The sequence below is a fragment of the Citrus clementina genome, unplaced genomic scaffold, assembly GCF_000493195.1.
Source record: "Citrus clementina cultivar Clemenules unplaced genomic scaffold, Citrus_clementina_v1.0 scaffold_2, whole genome shotgun sequence".
NCBI lineage: Eukaryota > Viridiplantae > Streptophyta > Magnoliopsida > Sapindales > Rutaceae > Citrus > Citrus x clementina.
The window spans coordinates 27676467-27699052 of NW_006262688.1; the positions used below are offsets into that span (position 1 = coordinate 27676467).

Sequence of the window (22586 nt, forward strand, 5' to 3'; positions counted from 1 at the left end):
CCTGGCTTGTGTGCGACAACCCAATTAATGGGCGGCCTCCACAATTAATAGGAAAAAAACATAATGGATTAGAAATTAATTGAGTGCGGATACAAGAATTTAATCAACTACGTTTACGGCTAGGATTATTGGGGTATCTAATCTCATTCGCTCCCCTAGCTTTCGGCTCTCAAGTCCCAACCTACGTAATAATTATAAATCGGATAGTAGAATAAAGTAATAAGAAAGTCTCAACTGTTGTGACAATCATCAATTGGATAGTTAAATAAAGTAATAAGTAATTTTTGGTCTGTTTGAGATTGATATTGGATAGTTGTAACTTTAAAATTACAGCACTAAAGTGTTTAGTAAATACTAGCTGCTATAGCTTAGAAGTTATGTTAATATGATTTTTCACTTGTATGATGGAAAATCTATTGTATCTTTAATAATTTTGTCAAAATTATTATTTAAAATTTATATTTACTACTTATTATTAACTTTTGTTTTATAACTACATTTTTTTTTCACAATAGCTGTATTTCACCTCAATTCCAAACAGGACCTTTATATTCATCATGTAATAAATAAGTGACATATAATATTGGGACTTAAGTTGGAAATATTATTATAAAGTTGGAAACATTATTATACTTGTTATAGCTAAAATATCTTTTAAATGTTCATTTGGAAGCCATACACATTAACATAACCCTTTTACAATGCTATATAGCTCTCGCACGATCTACAGAACAGTTTGCTCAATTGCATACTCTATGTGTTCTAAATGGTCGCTTGATCTTCTAATAAATCATAGTTTAAATTTGCTTGCTTAATAATAATATAAATGATAGGTCCAAAAAAATACAAATTCAATTTTCACAGAATTGTCTATCATTTTGAATATATTTTAAATAAAATTAATGAGACTAGTCACCGTTCTTATTTTATTATATGGTACAAATTAAATGCTTGACCTAGACATTTTTATTTTTCTAATCTAATCTTGAAAGAGTTATTAAAAATAAGTTCAATTGCTAGGAGGGACTAATTTGAATATCGACAAACCTCTAACGAGAAAGGAGAAACTATATATATATATATAATTAAAAATTAATATAATTTTTTTAACACAATTTAGTATAAAGTTTATTTATTTGTTTATTTTTTGCCTCAATTTAATATAAAGTTAAAACCTCCTACTTGCGGGGGAAAAAAAAAAGTGTTGTTATTATTGGTTGCGGGCCTGGGCCTATAACTGCTCCGTGGTGTCCGAATATTGCGCAACAAGTTTTGTTCGGCAGATTTCCACTTCCCCGTGGGCTAAGTTCGAGCTTGTGCAAACATGTCCAAGAGAAATACACAACAGTAGTCATTGATATCCTTTTGGCCTTTTTTTTTTTTTTTTAAATGACATTGTCAAATTATTAGATGAATGTCTCCCAAACAAATAATTATTAGATGAATGTGATGCAATATAGCATACTGTTTTCGTTACAAGAAAATTATTTGATTAATTTTCATTGCTGAAAAGTATTTGTGTTGAAACCAACCAAACGTTAGTTCAATTTTTTTAATTTGTAAAATAGTTAAAGAAATAATTTTACGTTTGTGGATTAAACAATTTGATACGTAACAAGTCGTTGAGAAATAAAGTTTAATCCAATCGGAATATGACAAAACGTAAATGGATTGAAAGCCATTGAATAAAACTACTTTAAAAGAACATATTGCATCCAGACTCAATTACAATTTATTCATGAAATAAATTGACACATAACAAACGTTACTCATTGGATTTAAAATTGTTTAATTAAATTACATCAAAACAACGTGTTGTAGTGTAATTCAAAAATAATTAAAGCATCACATCATATTTCATGTCTGAACTACAATAACAAATTCAATTTAAATTTAATATGATAATTACAATTTTGAACATATCATACAAATAAATTAAAAAAATTGAAAAATAAAAAATTAATAAAAAAATCAAGTCCTAATGGGCCGGCCCATACCACTACTTGTGCTGTGCCTGTCCCTTGGGCCTAAAACATCAGCCCAGCACGGCCCATCAGTTGGCCTGCCGTGCTCACATGCCTTATTGCAGTGCGGTCCTACTGCGTCCCTGAAGGAACACGTACCGTGCCCATTGACCCAAAGGACGGCGTTGTCTAGATCGACCTCTAAGCCCAACTCAGTTTGCAATCGAACTATTTGTTAGTGTTGATATGGTGTTGACTTAAAATTCATCTCCCCTCTTCCCATTTAGAGCTTTTTCTTTATTCATTTAAATAAAATAAAATAAATCAATCACAGCACACCACAGAACGAAGATTGAAGGGACACAATAGGAATAATGCTTTGTTAATGGAATATGCTGAATTGAAAATTTGACTTTATTAAAAGTGGCCGCCACAAAATAAAACATTCATCACAAAACACAAATGTCGACCTAATTACACATATATTTTTGGAAAAATTTTCATTACCAGTTAGATTGATTTGTTTTATCCAATAAGATATGTGTTAATTAAGTGCTCCCGGGTATTATAAATTTTCTAAAAAGTGCATACAAAAATATTTATCTTTGAATTTTACTCGTAACAAAATTAGAGAAGGATTTCATATAAATAATTTATTATTTAAAAAATAAAAATAACAATAAAGGTAATACTTTAGGGCTTGATTCATACTTGTGGAAGCTTAGTTTAAAAACTAATAAAAAAAAATATTTTTTATTTTTATTATTTAAAAATTCATATTTACTCTATATTATTAATTTATTATTTTACAACTTCAACTTTTTTTTTTCCCATAACCGTCGAGTACTTCTCTGTACCAAACATGTTTCTAATTAATCATAATCCAATTCATAGATAAATAAATAAGATTAGATTCCATAATCTAAAATTCTGAACCTGAATTAACTGTCATATGAAGGAATCCAAGTCAAGAAGGAAATTATTGAACAGTTTAGTTGTCCACGTAAGTGGCACACTGACTCAGAATGGCACAATTTTATTGGAGAAAAAGAATATGCCCAAAGTGAAATGGGAATTTTGGGAAGATTCGTGACACAATGCGCATCTCCGGGTTTCTCTTTTGTTTTTGTCTTAAAAAATAAAAATTGTTCACTTTAAATGACTTGACCGCCTGCTTTCTTCTCTAACTCAGTAACTCTACCTATATATATATATATATATATTCATATCATTTCAGTTCAACCCCATCTTAACTCTTCAGCATTTTCAGGTATCTTTCTTTCTGTTTTCTCTCTAAATGCACCAATTGCATTTGCATGTGTCTTATTTCAAATTTCCATCTGTATTTCTTTTTTCTTTTTTTAATATATCAATTGATCGTCCAATATGTTGTGTGAACTGGGGAAGTTGCCTTTTTTGCTTGAATTAAATGGGCCCATTTGAGATTTTATGGTTAGCTCAGAGAAATTCCCATGTTAACTTGTTTGCGAAGTATTGAATTCATGATGAAACGTGACAAATAAAGGGACTGCTGGCTTCTGAGTTCCTAATTTGAAATTTTTGAATGCTGATGATATCTTTTGGAAATTACTCTCGTTTGAACCTATTTTTTTGGCAAGACAAATAGTGAATTGGGTTTGCTCGAATAATTTGGAAATTTACAATTTTTTTGGGGGGGGGGAAGAATTAGTCAAGAGCTTTGAAATTGAATACCAGTGATCTAGTTGAGTATCAATTTGTTCAAACTGCTTAAACGGATTTACTCATCGTGTTTATTTTTGTTACCCATTGGACTATCTCTATTTTGCTTAGATAGAAGTTGTTTGGTCTTTTATTTTATTTCCTCATCTTACTGTAATTTCATAGTAATTGTCTTCAATAAAATTGAATTTACGATGAGATGTTATATCCTATTATTATCTTTGCATGATATGTTTTGTGGAGTCAGCTTTGTTCATTGATTTTGGTTTTGTCAGAATACTGGCTGTAGTAATTCAACTTTGTCTTCTGGTGGTATAGAAATTGAGCTGAACAACTATTTGCTTCTGGCACACTTCTTCCTTCGGATGCCAGCAAGGTATTGCTGGCAATAAAGAAAATTTGATTTGCACCTCGAAAACTTTATGAGTCTAGAGAGTACATTGAATCGTACTAAAGCCCTTGACGGTGTTCGCGGGGTGCATGTGGTGCCTCATTCACCATTTGCATTAAAGGAAATTACTGAACATGAAGACTATGAGTCCACTTGTAAAAGTTCGTTTATTGGAGCCAATCAATTTCTGTTAATGCAGTAAGTATAAAAGAAACGTTTTCCAGGAACATATACTTAATAAAGTAATGCTTATTTGATTGTCAAGTGTAATAGTTCAGATTTCCTGGAATTTTTATTTGAATACATGCAAAATTGGTGTTATTGCAACCTCAATGACTTACTGCTTACATGTACTCCAGACGAGCATGGCAGCAAAGACCATCATGTTTGAGGCCCATTCGGTGTTGTATTCATGGTATTATATTATAAATCATTCCATTTTTCTTCTGAATGTTCTCTGATCTCTTATCTAAGAATATACACCTGCGTCAACCATTTCCCTCTTTTGTCAGGTGACTTGCATCTCTTAGAAAGAGTTGCAAATGTGCTGACATCACTTCCTTTTATTGCTCTTGGACTCCAGACCCCTAGGTAATATTCCTCTGTAATTTGATTGATAATCGCAACAACAGTATAATATTCCTATTATGTCTTACCAGTTACTTTACTCTGTATATAGGAAGAATCTGAATATGACACTTTATGCTAATTCATTGGTTGGAGTTGGAGTTACGTCAAGTTTGTACCATTCCTCAAGAGGCAAACTAAGGAAGTATTTGAGATGGGCTGACTATACCATGATAGCCACAGCCACAGTGGTAGGTTAATTCTTACAACTGTATCTTCACTTCTCAGTAGTACCATGAGTGTACCGTGTTTTAGACTTCCTCTTATCGCTTTATAACTTCCCCTCGTTGTGCAACTTATGAATGCTTGTGCTTCTGATATGTCCTCTTTCATTACTTGCAATTTAATTTCTTCCTATTCCCACTGTATTGATACTTCTACCCTCCCTAGTGGCTTGGCTGAGTGGGTTTCAAGCAACTTTCTTTGGCTGGCCACTGAGCTCAGATTATGGGGAGGTAGTGGGCTAAAAATTAATTTGTGCCCATGCCCCCATATTTTTTATTTTTTTTGGGCCTCATTGGACTTTGCTGCATTCAGTAAAATCAGTAGTGCCTGTCTTGCATTCTTAATAATTGTTTTGTCTATTCTTGTAGTTAACTAAGCATATGAGAATTTCTTCATGCTATTCACAATATTTTGGCTGCTTGTGCAATACATCTGTAATCGACTAATCCTCAGACGGCCTGCTATCTTACTCTCTGATTTGACTTTTGATCCGATTTTCTAAGTTTACTGTTTATTTAATTGTTTTCATTAATCAGCAATAAAGTTCGTGCTACACATTGTCCATTTTTATTGAGTGCTAAATTAAATCAAATAAATTTTAATGCAAAACAAGGCTGACTTGTGGTTTAAGGGTCTAATCACCCGGTTGCTAAGCATCTTATTTGTAAGTTGTGTGCGTGTGCGCGCACGTGCGTGTTTGACATCAAAAAAATAAAAGCAAACACCAAACAATGCTTAGTTACTGATTTAGGTTAACATCTGCTGGATTGAAAAAAATCAAAACCATTATTCTGAAAAATAGGTAAAAGGAAACGAGAGAGAAAATGAACAAGGACTGTCAATATCATAGTTTAGCGGACCAAAGTGCATGTGGCTTATGAAGTTTGAATCACTTAGAACTAATTACTGTTGTGCATGTGGCTTGTGAAGTTTGAATTACTTAGAACTAATTACTGTATCTAGTGATAAAGATATTGCATTGATGATTCTTTCTTGATAAGGGCACAATCTCTTCTAGAATCCTGTACTTTTACCATCATTGGTAAAACCAATAAAGGTGCACAGTTTCTGCTGCATATAATTAGTTCACCTACCTACATCTTGCTTTAAGTTTCTCAGTTCTCTCTTTAGGATACAAGTTGAAACCTAAAGAACCTATTTGCAGTGTCTTTCAAGGGCACTCAGAGATGAGAACCCAAAGATGTTGATGGCAGCATCTGCATTGGCTCTACCTATCCAACCTCTGATGGTTTCGGCTGTTCACACTGGAATGATGGAGGTAGATAGCCTATTCTTTACACCAAGTTGATAGTGTTATTTACAATTTAGTATTCCTTCTGAAAGTTGTTGATTTGTAATTCCTGCATATGGAGGTGACAAATAACAAAATATATCTTGTTGTTGAAGATATAGTAGTTATTATCAATTATTTCCCCAACTTTATTTAATGTATGAACATATATTAGAATATGTTGTTTCTTCATTCAGTGTAGCTTAACTAACACATTTAAAAAGATGTTTATATTCAACTCTACAATATCATGTAATTACAAAACTATTAACTGGCAAGGTTTATCTACCACTCTGTTTTAGCATGATGCTGCAATCAAAAGACAGTTTGGCCTTCGCCAAGTTGATTGGCATGCTTCTTATTTTACAATCATCATTGTGCCATTTGTTTCACGCGCCTTGAGCTACTGACTGGATTTCTTATGAAAAATTCCATTCTTGGCTCGAATGAAAAATCATGTAGCTATAGTTGAGTGATTGATGAACTTAAGTTTTTTATTTACTGAAATAATGCACCTTAAAAATTTGTTCTTTCCAGGTAGCATTTGCGAAGAGAGCATTAAATGATCCAAATCTGAGGATGGCACACACTGTGCATAAGGTTTCATCATTGCTCGGAGGAGTATTTTTCATTGCAGATGATGTCTTTCCCGAAACTCCATACCTTCATGCTGCTTGGCATCTCGCTGCTGCTGTTGGTGTAGGCACTTGTAACAAGCTTCTAGAGTAGTGTATATATAACCCAGATCAATTACTTATGATTCAATTGAGGAGAAAAGCTGCACATTCTTCATGAAGGCCATAATGGCTGTGATTCTGTTACTTGTAAGCCATCAGAATCATTTAAGGAAGAACAGAGAAAACTGTTGTCATGGATTAGCATCTGTAGTTTAGTAATCCACCAGTCGTTCGGTTAATTTTTTGTTTTTCTCCTCCCATTGTAAGTAGGAATTATGTATTTAAGTTATCCAATCCAAGAACGTAGTATTTTTCTGTAAACCAGTGGTTATTATGTAATTGAATTTATTGGGCAGTAAAAAGAGGGGGAAAAAAAAATCTCTCTTTGTAGTTTGGAAGGGAGCAGTAATATAATTGTAGCCAAGTTTGTATGCTTCTCCGAAAGCTTAGGTAGCATATGTACTTTTTCAATTTGAACACATTCATTTGAACACGTAAATAATTCAACCATTGTACAGGATATTACAAGATATAATTGATCATTTAACTAATAGGCGATTATCAGTTAATTACCACGGAGACGGAGAGGGATGTATATATACCTCTAACATTTTGAATCACCAGTCAAACTTTGATTGCTTAATAATAATTATTAAGCATCTAATGTGTCACAAGTTGAAGTATTTAACTAAATAAAATGTGTTAATTTATGATTTTTATATTCCAATAGATAACGGGATACAACGGAGGAACCCTAAACAATCGTCTCCCCGAGTTGAACCAAAATCTTGTTACGTGTGTGTGTGTGTGAGTGTTTGTATCCTATTAGTAAATGAGAGAACACTGAATCTGATGAGACTTGAGCGGTTGGCCATGTTTAATAATTGCACATATTCTAGTTTGTGCAATCATACTTGCTAAACGTACACAGCAGTGCAATTAGCTAATTAATCGTTCTTGTAGCCTTTTCAGAAAGAATTAAATAAAGCCGGATAAGATTAAACCTCAAAGAATTGAAACAACGTATGGTTGAAAAATAAATGTAAATGCAACAGTGTCAAGTAGTACTGTACGTAGTCTGTAGGAAAGCTGGCTAGCTAAGGCCAATGAAACATTTTCATGATTCACAATTCTATATATATACAGAACACCACTTTTGCCCTAGCATTGTTTGTTTTTATATCAGAATTATATTTAATATCAATTCAGCTCTCTCTCTCTTCCAAAATTCCACGCTTGCTTCAATGCTGCTTGTAGCAGCTATCCTAGCCCGGGCATTTGCTTTTTTTCTGCTTAATTTGTCATTGTTTTCTTCACAATCACACATATTGTAAGTAACTCAGCGGCAGCGTGGTCAACTTTCTGTCACCCTTTGGCCTTTGTTCCCTTTCCTTTTTCCACTTTCTTGCGTCCGTTTTTCTAACCCAATTTCTCACTTTCTTTTTTCCTTCTAATTTCTAATGCCTTCCTTTTCCTAACTTGTGCGTCTGAGAGTGAGAGTGAGATTCAGAATAATACTATATAGCGAAAGAAATCAGCTAGCTAGCTTTATTTTTCGCTTTGCTTTATCTCCTCTAGCTCATAATGAGCGTTACTCGTGATAATCAGCTCCATAATATCCCTGCAGATCATAATTCATCCAGTGGCACAGTAACAAGGCCTTTGATTCAAAACCCTAATGCTGCTTTTTCTCCCAAAAACACTAATATTTCTGAAGTTCCTTCTTATTATGATTTCACTTCTGAGAACACCAATCTCTTGCCCTTAAATCACCATCTGGGTATGTTTCTTCTTCTTCTTCTTCTTCTTCTTTTCACTCATCTTTTGATATTCATATGTACAGTTACTTATATTCAACATTCAGAACTCTTATATACTAACTCCAATTTTTCTTTTCTTTTTTTTTTTTTTTTGGGGGGGGGTGGGTGCAGCTGATATTGCACCTGATCATGCGAAAAGTAGAGTAAGTGAATTCAATGAGCAACCATTGGGGAGCTCGAGGTGGAATCCGACGCCGGAGCAGTTACTTGCTCTTGAAGAAATGTACCGACGCGGCACTCGTACACCAAGTGCTGAACAAATCCAACACATTGCTTCACAGCTCCGTAGGTTTGGTAAGATTGAAGGCAAAAATGTGTTCTACTGGTTTCAAAACCACAAAGCGCGAGAAAGACAGAAACGCCGTCGTCGGGAATCGGAGACTAATAATTCTCATCAGCAAAAACCGCATAACACTAATCATAATATTCCAGGAGACAAGAAGGACTCAGGTATGTACCAGGCCTTCATGTATTAATTAATTTATTAATCTTTGTTAATTTGTTCCGATTTTTCTTTTCTTTCTTTCTTTATTTATTTTTTTGGTAGAATCTTTGTTGTGTAAGATGAGTTTTGTTTTGAAATAGGGTTGAGAAGGACAAGTTATGATCTCGGACAGACAAAGAACTGGGCACCTTCTTCATATTCAGAGGTCTGTGTATAAAAATTTGTCTTTGTTCAATGTTTGTTTAATAAATATTCTTTCATCAAACAGAATTAAATTACAAGTCACACTTTGATGATCAAAAGGTCAAAAGAAAGTCAAGATGATGAAGGAAGGAAAAAATTTTGAGGCAGCAACATAAACTTTTGTATTTTATGTTGGAAAAGAAGTGGCTCAAAAGCTGCATTTGTTACTTTCTGTTGGGTCTGTTGTTATGCAAGAGTGAAATTTGATTTTGCATTTGTAATTTTCAGGAATTTGTTTCAATGTATAGAGCAGAAAACACTTCTTGTGGACCACAATATGGGTGGACACAATTTGATGGGAGGGAATTACAACAGGGAAAGAGTAGTACAAACATCACAGAAGCAGCAGAGTTCATGAATGCCACGTGGCATAAAATGGAGTACAAGAAGTTACTGAAGACTGATGATCAAAATTTGAGTGGCTTTTCATTATTGGATATGAAACCCTACCAACAGGAAAATGAGGAAACTAAAACACTTGAGCTCTTCCCACTTCACAGAGATGATGATGATGATGGTAACAGTGTTAATGCTACCAAGAAAGACAACAACAAAGTGCCCATCACAGCCATAAATGATACCAACAACTTCACTCCATCAACAAGCCAGTACATTGAGTTCCTTCCTCTGAAGAACTGAAGAAATTAAAGCAACATGCATGCATGCAACAGATACTGTGCAGCTAAGCCATGTGATTGTTATTACAAGAGCACTTGTTGAAAATCACTTTCACTTTGCTGTTTATGTGGAGATGTTAATGGGTTTTAATTAGTTTGTCATTTTGTTGGAAATTGAGACTATTTATTTTTTCTGTTTATATCGTGTGCATGTTGCTACAGTAGTGATATAAGGGAATGTTGCCTTAAAATGAAAATGGACCATGTTGGTTTAAGCGACCAAGGTAGAATTTTGAATTTTTATTCATTTATTTTCTACAAAGAATATTAAACAGCTTTCTGTTTTTTACAGGCTTGTCTATTTCCTTGGCCTTGTTTGAGTATTGATAGAGAGAGAGAGAGAGAGAGAGAGACGGTAGTGGCTAGTGGGACTGTGGGAGACTTGGAATATGAGAAGGATGTGAAACAGTTTGATGTTGAAGTAACCTAAATTTTGGACTACATCTTTTTGGGGCTTTTTAGGTATATATTGAGAGCTTATGTATGTTTAATTTAATATTACCTCATTGTTGATAACTTAATTTGCAATGTCAACATATATACTATACACCCTTTTTGCCTTTTGAGGAAATAAGGAAAAACAAAGTCACATCATAATAACTCTTCAATTTATTAATTCTTATACCTAAACAAGCAGTCTGCATAATGCCGTAAAGAGATTAAATTGATTCATTAAAATTAGAGGGAACATCTCCTCTGCAAGAAACCACTTTTTGTGAAATATTCTTAAGCATTTAAGAGAGTATTGAAGAAATATGGTGTTAGGAAATTTTTTGATATAAAATATTATGCATGAGAGTTTCCTGCGCAATGAAGTATGCGTTGTTCTTCATAATCGCTTCTTTCATAAGCTTAACTGGTTTCAAGCTTTTCTTCTTGGCAGATAATGACTTCATATATATCCTCTAGAAGAAAACTCTCTAGGCTTTCTCGCTTGCTAGGGATTACGAAAATTTCAAATGAAATTGAACATTATAAAGAAATAGATATCACACCAAAAACGTTTGCGTGTGTCAATTACTATAGAATGTTCATTATTTGTGCAGAATAACGATAAATAGGACGCGATCTACCAAATTAGTAAACAAACTTCATAAGTTTTTTTTTTTTTTAATATGGTTTTTTCTGCCATTCAATCCCTATTTACATAGCCAAAACTGAATAGCAAAAGAAAAGCGTTTATGATTCAAAATTATAGAAATTCGTTTGTTGACTTAATTGGTAAAATCTCATAAGTGGTACAAGAGTTAAGGGAACTGCTCGCATAAGTGGGAAGAAGATTTACTTTTCTCATTATATGTAGAGCATCGGGGCTTGAACATTTGTCGTTTAACCTCTCTTGAACCTGCCAGCCAGACATTATTGACGGTACAAATAATGCTTAACATTAGCACAACATGAATATACACAAAATATATATAAAAATACATAAAAACCTCAAGTACTAACGCATGGAACTCGGCCACCATACTTGCTCAAAATCCAAGCAAGAAAGAGAGAGAAAGAGGTAACAGTGTACAAGTTATCATTGAAACTTTTGCAGGGTTTTCATCACTGAGTCTGCTGTTGCATATATAGATGAAAAAGCAGGCAAGAAACAAAAAAGGAGAGAGATGGAATTCTATCCCTGTAGAGAAAGGAATAGTGAGTGTACTAAAAGAAAATGGACAGTACAAACTACAAAAATATTTCGCAGATTGCCGAGGGACCGACCCCAGAAGATCTACTGAAAATCAAACTAGTAATCTGTACAACAGCCAGCATCAGCATTCATTGACTCAACATATATGATATAAATCAGGGTTCAAAGCTTCAAATCAATTTTGGTTTTTGTCCAATGGTAACAGAATGACTTCTAAGCCCCATCCCTCAATAAGTCCAGAACCAGTTAGATATTTCTGATCATTGTGTAGTTTCGGCATTAACTCACCGAGTGGGCTGCTTTTCAAAACTCAAACCGTGTACAATCCAACATCATGAGACGCATGAGAAAAATCCTATTGTGTTGCATTCCCAACGTCACATAATAATTCATTCATAATTCTTATATCTATTCTATTACAATCACGTGGACAACTAACAATGGAGTGGATGGCCACAATAATTTGATTCAAGCAGACTCTAGTGCTCTGGAAAACATGCATTACTATGGCGGAACCAATTATAAAATGACAACTCCATAGCAGCTGGGACTGGTCCACACTATCAAGTCATTCTGTAGAACAATTACTTTGTAAGCAGATCATGGAAGAACAGCAACATCGCTCAATGACATTTTTAAACATAAGTGTTTCATTAAACTACATTTACATCAACATCTTGTAATCGTTTCAACAATACTAAGAAAAATAAAAGCTCAAATTTGTTACCAAGACTGCAAAGATGAAACAAGGATAATGTTACAACCCTTAAGTAGTCATTTCTATAACCGTCGTAGCTGATTATTGGGTATATCGGCTTGCTCTTGAGATAAACATATCAGAAATACTAAAGCAACAACCGAGCATTAACACTTCCATTTGTAATGCATATGGCAGCATTCTATACAACTGATCACATCTGATGTTTCAAGCTTAATCAAGACGCATAAAGGGGCTCAGGTTTCACTTTTCTTCTGATCCTGAAAGAACAGTTCAGACAAATATTAAAAAATTAAAGTGCCTAAAAGTTGGAATGCAACAGTTGGCAAGTATGGGAGTGTGAAAGCACAGAAAACCATATCAATTAAAGTCCAAGAGTAAAAAAAGGCCACCCATCTTGATTGCTTGGTCAGTTTTTACTAGTCCATCACTTTTATTTCAATAGAGTGATCATAATTTAATAGCCTTTCTTCTTTTTTTCCTCAATTGCAATCAGGATAATGATACATTTCAATATTTTGCTGACTCATTGTATCTGTTGTTTACATCACAATAAGCATTCTTTAAAATCAAGTATGTGCGCAAAATTTCTAGAAAATAATTGACCGTCAACATTCTACTAGAGACGGATAGAGAACAAAACAAGGAATCTAGTATCATGTGGGAAAGCAAACATACCCACAAACAGAGGAAGGAGAAAATAAAAAAGGGAGGGGCAAAATTAGTCCTTGAGATGAAATTGGCAGTCATAAAACAACAGCCTTTTTATTAGTCTTAAAAGAACTAACTGAGACTATTATTCTTGCTTCAAACACCAGGGTAAGAAGATATCCAAGGTTCTCCTCACATCCATGTATTAAGTAATTTATTGCTGATGACTGCATAACCAGATTAGTTAGATTCAGGAAATGTGCCATGTGCAAGCTGAACAAATACTCACCAATTCTCTTGAGACCATCTGCAACCATCAGTTTCCACCACGTGCAAGCTGTAGGCATGCCTTGATTTTGAGGACTGATTTTCAAAACTGCAGCAGAGGATATTAAATTAAACAGGGAAAAATTTCAGATTTGTTGCCATCACTCTAATATATTATGTTAGTGAGCTCTAGAGAAAATTTCTCAAACTCACCTCTGATGAATAAGATCACCATGAATGACTACCAAAGAACCAGCTTTCACTTCAATAGGCACAAAATCGTTTTGGTCATATGAAGGGGGTGGGTGGTCAAAGTAAACCCCCTCTTCACCCCTAATGAACCTCCTAACAAGGCCATCTAGAAACAACATGAATTACCAGAAGATTAGAATAAGTTAAGCTGTATCTGCAAGGCCTTTTAAGCTCTAATAAAAATTAAGACAGATAGGAAGGAGAGAGCTACTTTTATGTGATCCGGGAATGGCCCAAAGGCAACCGTTTATTATTGTTGCATCTTCTAGAGCCAACCACAGCCCTGTGCAAGTTGATGGTTCAGTTATTAGAAATGAGTTATCCTGGTGTGGCACAACTTCACCTCCAATGCCTGGTTGCTGTTAATAAAATTCCAGCATATTATTATTTTTTGAACAGTATCAGGAAACATGAAAACACATGATCATAGTCCTCCACATCACAAAAGGCCACTTGATTCTACAGATAATTTTGGCAGAATTGACATAATTTTAAGTACATAAATTGTCATTTGAGTACAAGGAAAAACCATTGAAACCGTCCCCCCCCCACAGCTTGGTGGTGTTCATATCTCCAGATCCAAACCCAATCTTGGTCTCTAGAACTAGGAGCTAGCCAATTCCTTTGAGAGAACTAGAGAGATGGTACTAACCATTATTACATCACCATATATATAATATAATTCATTCTTCCATCTGATTCCACAAAGAAAATACAACTCAATTCACCCATACAAAGTAATAGAGCATGGCCTGTTCAACAACTTAAGCCTGAAATGCCCAGATTAGCAAAAAAAAACTTAAACATTCACTGCTTTTAGAAAATGGAATACCTTAAATATGTACATTGATTGAATGTCCACAGGCCTTTTGTAACCCAAAGAGTGCAGCAAATTTGATGTTTTCTCAGAGTGAGAGAACTTTTTGAAAACTGGATCAAGTTCGTGTAATGCTGCACCAATTCATCCCATAAATAGCAAGATCAGTTCTGTTCAGATAAGCACAGACGTTTTATATATCTCCAATCCATAACTGTAACCTATTCATATGAAACTGATTAGAGATGCAGTGCCTTGACAACATACCATGGCCAACTTTATTGATAGAGAGTTCTTTTGGTTGCTTTAAGTTTCCATCATCCCCAAATGCTTTTTCTGCCAACAGTAACCAAGATACAAGATTCAGCAAGGCAAAACTAACATTGCCTTCTAAAAGCACCCAAGAATATCAAAATCGCTTAAATGGTTCAAGACCTTCAAATCCTAAAAAAGCACTTTCCCCAGCTAAATTTGTCTTTTCAACTGTACAATACTAACCAATACGAATTAGGTTTATACACCGAATCACTCCATATACACATCCAAACAGTCCAATTGCGTCTTTTCAAAAATATTTAATCAACCAGATAAAGGTATAGATTCTGAACTAATTTTACTACATTCACAAGCAAAATTCAGCTTAATCAATGCTCAAATACACAAAATTATGATTAGAAAACAAAAATGAGAAAAAAAAGGCAAAGAGTCAGAAAAAAAAAAAAACCTTCAAAGAAAAACGAAATCTTTTCAGCACTCTCATAGAAGTAATCATCAGTCACTTTTTGCTGTAAAAACACACAAACAAAACAAGAAAACCCAGAAAAAGAAAGATCAAATTGGAGTTAATAATCAAGTAAGTTAAATGAATCAAACTCTTGAATTAAAAAAAAAAAAAAAAACCTGATTCGTTGTGGAGAAAACAGAGGAGGTGGAGCAGTCAAAGCCGTCAAGTAAATGATCCATTTGCTTCCTCATGGCTTCAATCTCTTCATCACTCGCAAATGATTCTAACACCACATATCCTGTCTCAATTATCAAAAGCTGATTTTTAGTTAAACATTCGAAATAAATACACATGATTGCTTCTGTTTTCGGGAAACAAAAATAAAAAATAAAAAAAACAAAAACCTTGAGAGTTGAAGAAGTTGAGATTGTCTGAGTTGAGATTTCCGGCGAGCCCCATGTCTTTGCGTTCTGCTTGCTTGTTTCGTTTGAATCTGCTGCTCAAATACAGGTCTTATCGTTGTATTTTTATTATCTTCAACCCCTGTTTCTTTATTTTTTTCTGAAGGTTAATTTTCAAAAACCTGCCCTTAATTTGCAAGTAGATGGCGAAAATGCCGCTATTAGTAGGAAACTCGCCTGCCGTTAGTTGAACACCGTCAATTGACAAGAAAGTACCCATATACCCTCACGATAGAATTTTGACTTGGCATCCAACCCAGTACTGTTACAGAGGTACTTGTTTAATTTTGGCGCCTAATTCTCAAGATAAATAAAATAACAATTTTACCTCTTTGAAGAGACTAAATTCACAAAAGCACATCACTGTACATTTGAAAAATGATAAAAAATCAAACATTATGATGTTAAAATTTTTTAGGAGTGTTAATAATTACACGTTCATAAAACTACTCGACTAAAATTATTTCCTTATAATTATGAGGGTAGTGGTTCAAACTCTCACAAAAGTATTGTGAATGTTTAATTTTTTTTCTCAAATTTGAATGAAAACAGTGTTCTTTCTTTCAAAATATAAGTAGAATTGATGTCTCCTAAATATTAGAGAGGGTTAAGATCTAGACAATGTTATATAAGATTTAATATAAATTAATTTCAATAATTATCTAATTGTATATCAGTTGTAATCTCATATAATATAAGTTGTAATCTAAGTAATACCTCATCTAAATTAAAAAGAAAAAAGAAAACTACACGTTCATGAAACAAGTAAAATGTTTCGTGTGGACTATGCCTAGAGCATTAGTTTGAAATTATGTACATGAACATGCAATATGTATATGTATGTGTACTTGCAATGACGTTATAGATCACTTCGCTTTATCACATCAATCACTTGCATTTCCATAGAGTTGGTAAAACGGGTCATCGGGTCGTGTTCGTGTCGTGTCAACTTCGTGTCGTGTCAAATTTAAGTCGACCCAAACCCGACCCATTTAATAATCGTGTCAAAATATTGAGACTCAAACCCGACACGGAAAAATAATCGGGTTACCTAATAACTCGTTTAATATCTATATATTGAGCAAAAGTTACATCAAATATTTACACACTATCATACATATGTATGTACATACATACATACATAATTTATCGATATTATAAAATATACATACATACTGTTGGAATGCTTGCTTCCCTCTTACTTGAAGAACTGCCCATATTTTCACAACTTTATTGCCCAAATAGAAAGAGAGAAGCAATTGCCACCCATTCATTATTTTTATAAAATCTCACTTGAAATAAAATTACAAGGATAAATAAGAATTAAACACCCATAATTTTTTTTTTGACAAATTAGTTATATTTACAATCAATCTTTTTTTTTAAAAAAAAGAAATTTTCTATATGTTAATTCCTATCTAACTAAAATGGATTGTACAAATTTAGAATAATGTATTGTTCTTTTCTAATTTCTTATTGATTAAATATGTTAATACTTAAAATTACTTTCAAATTATAATTTAAAATATATGTTATTTAAGCCAATGTTAACATTTAAAAATTTATCACACATGTCACTTTTTAATTTAAGTTTTAAAAAATCAAATAAAAACTTAGAAGAGTGTATTTGAAAAAAAAAGAAGGTATTTTTTGAAATAAAATGAATATAACTGAAAAAGAAGTTTTATAAGGAGATTAAAGAGGTGTCAAAAGTCCAACTCAAATAGAAAATATAATATTTTCATAGCTTTTCAACCAATAGAATGATCATTCCTAAGTTCATTAACCACAAGGGCTCTAAATCTAATCTACAATAAAACAAATGTTGCTAGCTAGTTTCAAGCTTGGAAGAGCACCTCAATTAGAATTTATTCTAGTTCATTCTAATTATTTAAAAAAATTAAATATTCTTCAAATAATGGATTACTTATATATTTGCCTTTCCATATGTGATTGCTAGAGAGTTGTTATTTCATTCATGGGTGTGCCTAACTTGAGCAACTTTAATGTTATTAGTGTTTGCTTCATAGAATTAGGTATAATGTCATATGATGAGTATTTTGCACAGAACTTGTGCGACACTTACACAACTTTTAGCACACAAGTTACTAAGTAAGTTTAGAGAACTTCTCAAGTTAGCCAAACAAGATAATTGTGAAAAGGTTAGAAAGAAGAAAGAGCAATATGACCGAAAATAATTTTATTATTCGCTAGAGAGAATACAATAAAGCTTTACAAGGATGTTTGAGTTGCTTGGTGTTGTGTGTTGTGTGATGTTTGGTGTTGAGCAAAATGGCAAGTGCCATCCCTTATTTATAGAGTGGCTTACAGTGTAGAATTATCTAGACAATATAAGTTGCAGAGATGCATAGAGAATTTTAGAATCGGGCTAGACTTATTCACTTTGGCTTGCGAACTTGGGCTTGATCTTGGGTTGTCTGCATGCTAAGCACACTACGGTTCACTAATTGTATGAGGTAGCTCACTGTTAAGTGCACCCTGTTGCTGAGCCCATCCCGCCTTTGGACATACCTTTACTGAGCAAACCCATGCGCGCCAATTTAGCCTCAGTTGGTGCAAATTTGAGCAGCCCATGACAATAAGCTTAAAACATATCCAAGACTTTATAGAAGATAAACGACGTTGTTCATGAGAAACACAAAAGTTCCCCAAAGACATGTCATCCGTTAAACACTAATCAAACAATTTATCATCTATTTCTATTACGAGTTAAAAAACTAAAAAGTCACTATGAACAAACGTCAGAAAATGACATGTTGTCAAACAATTGATAGTTTATCTTTCACTCTAGTTTAAAAATTAAACTACAAGTCATTCACAATAAAATAATAATAGAAAAGTTACCTAGACTACATGTATATTAAAAAAAATCAATATCAATATTCACACAAAAGTTAGCACAAAACAGTTCATTTTGTGCAAAGTATAAAACCCAATTTATATGTGCAAGCAACACCATACACACACGCGCGCCTGAAACCCTAACAGAGGTCTCACTTGCATTCCATTCTTTTTCTCCCACCATACATCAACATTTTTCAGTCTCCCTCTCCCGTCTCCATGCAAGGTCAGTCTTAATGCAAGGTCAGTCTTAGCTTTATTTTCTCTCACCACACAACAACAGTGATAGCTTTCTCTATCTCTCACCTGAAGCATCTCACTTCCTCACTCTCTTGGCTCCTGTTCTCCCTTAACTTTCCCTTATTCTCTCAGTCTCAGCTGTATTGCTCTCTCTCCCCAGCACAATCGACTTAGCACGCTTGTTGAGGTCAATGTTCAATTCATTGCTTTACTTTGTAATTTGGTTGTTAAGGGTTGTAAATTCCACAATGTCTGCAATTAAAGGCGCAACCTGCTTAATTAAGATGTATTGAAAGTCAATTAGTGAATTGAGATATTATTTTGCTAATTTTGAATGAGTTACAAATTCTAGCAAACGTTGGGTTGCTTTCTATTGGTCACATTGGTTTGCTTTGTTTAATAAATTATATTGACCAATATTCAAATATAATTAAAGAAAAATTACAAGCCACGCACATTGAGCTTATGCTATAATTATCACTTTATAATTTTTTTTTTATAATTGATGTGTTGAAGAGATTGAGAAAATTGAGGAGGACAATTTACAGGGTGATAAGCTAGTGATTGGGATGTCGTTTGATAGTGAGACTGAAATGTTTAGTTATTACAGAGACCATGGTAAAAAAATTGGGTTTCCAGTTATATGGAAAAGTATTAATAAAAGCAATGATGGGAGAATACGACATGTGAGTTATGTTTGTGGGCTAAATAGTGCAATAATAAGCAAATCTACTAATCTACTCAGGCCCTAATCTAATGCAAAAATAGGCTTGCAATGTTAAATTGGGAGGGTTTAGAGGAAGACAGAAAATGGAAGATTTGAGTTTTAAATCTTGAACACAACCATATATTGTTGACTCTAACTAAGTCTAAGTTTTTCTAGTGCAATCGTAGTCTCGGTTCATATGTTAAAAAAAAAACTTGATGTAAATGATAAAGTAAGGATTAAATTGTCCCAAAATTATCGATCACTTGTTATTGATGCTGGTAATCATGAAAATATGACATTCACAGAAAGAGATTATAGAAATCATATCAAAAAAGAAAGAGGACTATGGCTTGGTGATGGAGATGCTACTCATCTTCAAAACTATTTTATGAAAGTACAATTAGAAGACTAATTTTTTTTTTCAGTATGCAAGTGGATGATGAGAGTCGATTGAAAAATATATTTTAGGTTGAGCCAAGGAATATCGAAGCGTACAAAGAGTTTGGAGATGTTACATTTTATACTACATACCTTACAAACAAGTATAGCATGTCATTCGCTCTATTTGTGGGAGTAAATGAACGTAATCATTTATTTTATTTGGATGTGAACTGATTTCACATAAAGACATTGAGACATTCACGTGATTATTTTGAACATGACTATCATGCATGTCTAATTTTGCTATCATTAGAATTACTATAGACCAAGACAAAGGGATGAAAATTGCAATTGCGGATGTTTTTCCTAATACTCAACATTGGTGGTGTTTGTGGCATATACTTAAGAAGATTCTAGATAAATTAGGGGCTATAAACAATATCGTGATATTAGCGATATGTTGCGTTGTACTGTTTGTGATTCACAAAGCCCTGCAAAGTGCAAGGAAACTTGGCATTCCATGATTATAGAATATGATTTGGGTGGTAATAAATAGCTACAAGGCTTATGCAATGAGAGACATAATTGGGTACCATGTTACCTGAAGAACAATTTTTGGGTAAGAATGTCAACCACTCAACATGGCGAGAGCATGGATGTATTTTTTTATTTATGTTTATGTTAATTTAAAAACCACTTTGAAGTAGTTTGTATAGCAATACAACTATGCATTAAAGAGTAAAGTTTAAAAAGAAATTGAAGAAGATGCCAGGTGTCTTTCGCAACAAATGTCATGTGTAACATCTTATGAGATAGAGAACTAAGTTCGCGATGTGGACACCATTTCAAAGTTTCAAGAGTTTCAGAAAAAATTGACTGGAAAGATGTATTGCGAATTTTTTAATTTTATGGAGTGTTAACATATAGTCAGAGAAGATATTAAAGTTGGAGAGGGTAAGAAGAGAACTATTTATTAAGTCCATTTTGAAAAATATAAAGGTGAAATCAGTTGTAGTTGTTCAATGTTTCAGTGTAGGTAAATTCATTGCAGGCATGCCATTATAATCATTGTACGCAATGATATGGAAGTACATCCTAAGAAAATACAAAAAATGTGTAGAGATGCCATAGGAGGGTCAAAACGAGTCATGAGCTACACAGTTGCATAGATGAACAAAAGCGATATGAGAAAATGTGTGTTAACTTTGCAGAAATTGAAAAAGATGTCATGTGTCTTTCGCAACAAATATCATGTCTAACATCTTATGAGATGGAGAACCAAGTTCGAGATGTGACACCATTTCAAAGTTTCAAGAGTTTCAGAAAAAGTTGACTAAAAAGATGTATTGCGAATTTTTCAATTTTATAGAGTGTTAACATATAGTCAGAGAAGATGTTAAAGTTGGAAAGGGTAAGATGTGTGGAGATGGCATAAGAGGGTCAAAACGAGTCATGAGCTACATAGTTGCATAGATGAACAAAAGCAATATGAAAAAATATGGGTTAACTTTGCAGAGGTTGCAAATATGGCTGCAACAAATGTTGAAAGTTATAATCTTATTTTGAATTAGATTGAGGATGTATGAAAAGATTAACAAAAAACAATTCAATGCGGAGAAAACGTGGGAATTTTAGGTCAAGGAAGTTGTAGTAATAGCATGGGAATTTCAACAAATGCAATTGAAGAAGTACGTGATCCAGAAGCGAAGCATCATAAAGATCATCCACCTTGTCAAAGAAAAAAGTCAACAGGATCTATGAAATCTAAAAAGAATTTGGCATGTTCTGATGTAAAGGTTAGTTTTAAAATTAATTAAAGTAAAATAATTTTATTACATAAATGATGTTTAAATGATTTTTTGTTGACTTTGCAGGATGGACAGGTAAACAATCTATTGTCTTCTCAAGCGGCTACTGTAATTCCTCAAAGGAGCAATGTTGCTACAGTAAGCGAGGCCAATTCTTATCTAGAAACTTAATTTTCATTACTTAATCCATACAAACTTTGAAACATATCATTGAACTTATGTAGACACTTCAAAATGTTTGAGGAAGTAGTATTGGTACGAATATATACCCATATGGAATTGTGGACTACTATAATGTAAGTTTTTCACACTATATACTTTTTTTTGTTCACTTTATCTATTGTATTTCTCATTTTAACAAGATGTTTAATTTTGTATAACAGCAACCACAACTCCAATAGCATGAACATTTTCAGCAGTTACTCTTTCAGCAAGCTAATGAATATGGAGTTAATTCAAAGTTTCAAAGTGATTTCAGAAAATAACATTGTATTTGTATTTTAATTCTGAAGAATCAGATGTTTGATTGAACATAATTGTGTTTTTTTTTTCTTTTTCTGAATTATATTACTTGGTATTTAATGAAATTAATTCGCTTATTAAGTTGTGTGTTTTTACTTGATATTTTCTGACGACTCATATTTAACTGAATTTATAATTAATGTTAAAAGTACCTTGATAAAGATTGCAAATAAGAGAAAGTAATATGTTAAAACCATAAACTTAATTTTCATTGCAAATAAGAGAAGTTAATACATTAAGTAAATATACAACTTAAATATAATACATATTAAAATAGATATAATTATTTGTAAGGCATATTTTACAATAAAACTTGGTTGTCTTTTTCGTAGTACATCCTCGTATTGTCGTCTTCATTGAAGTTCTCTTTCAAGTAATTGAAATTTAAGAAACAAGCATTCCATTTGATGCCCCAGCCGCGAACTTCTCCTAATAAGACCAAAATTTTATTCTCACTCATATTTCGATCTT

The 22586-nt window shown here is 33.3% G+C and overlaps 3 protein-coding genes across 3 annotated transcripts; 2 read left to right on the forward strand and 1 right to left on the reverse strand.

Moving 5' to 3' along the window:
* The first annotated feature begins 3069 nt into the window (after positions 1-3069).
* LOC18053505 lies at positions 3070-7355 on the forward strand. The gene is made up of 7 exons (XM_006448174.2): positions 3070-3234; positions 3984-4254; positions 4416-4471; positions 4569-4647; positions 4736-4874; positions 6074-6187; positions 6737-7355. Exons 2-7 carry the CDS (start codon positions 4088-4090, stop codon positions 6926-6928), a joined length of 747 nt encoding a protein of 248 aa, XP_006448237.1. The 5' UTR covers positions 3070-3234; positions 3984-4087; the 3' UTR covers positions 6929-7355.
* Positions 7356-8074: 719 nt separating this feature from the next.
* LOC18053506 (WUSCHEL-related homeobox 6) lies at positions 8075-10275 on the forward strand. Its single transcript, XM_006448181.2, has 4 exons — positions 8075-8656; positions 8808-9146; positions 9282-9346; positions 9613-10275. Exons 1-4 carry the CDS (start codon positions 8461-8463, stop codon positions 10021-10023), a joined length of 1011 nt encoding a protein of 336 aa, XP_006448244.1. The 5' UTR covers positions 8075-8460; the 3' UTR covers positions 10024-10275.
* Positions 10276-12312: 2037 nt separating this feature from the next.
* LOC18053507 (phytanoyl-CoA dioxygenase) lies at positions 12313-15710 on the reverse strand. Its single transcript, XM_006448182.2, has 9 exons — positions 15537-15710; positions 15309-15430; positions 15133-15193; positions 14676-14744; positions 14424-14542; positions 13803-13950; positions 13553-13697; positions 13362-13448; positions 12313-12681 (listed from the first exon to the last, which is right to left on the reverse strand). The coding sequence occupies exons 1-9, from the start codon at positions 15589-15591 to the stop codon at positions 12639-12641; spliced, it is 849 nt and encodes a 282-aa protein (XP_006448245.1). The 5' UTR covers positions 15592-15710; the 3' UTR covers positions 12313-12638.
* Between the last annotated feature and the right edge of the window lie 6876 nt (positions 15711-22586).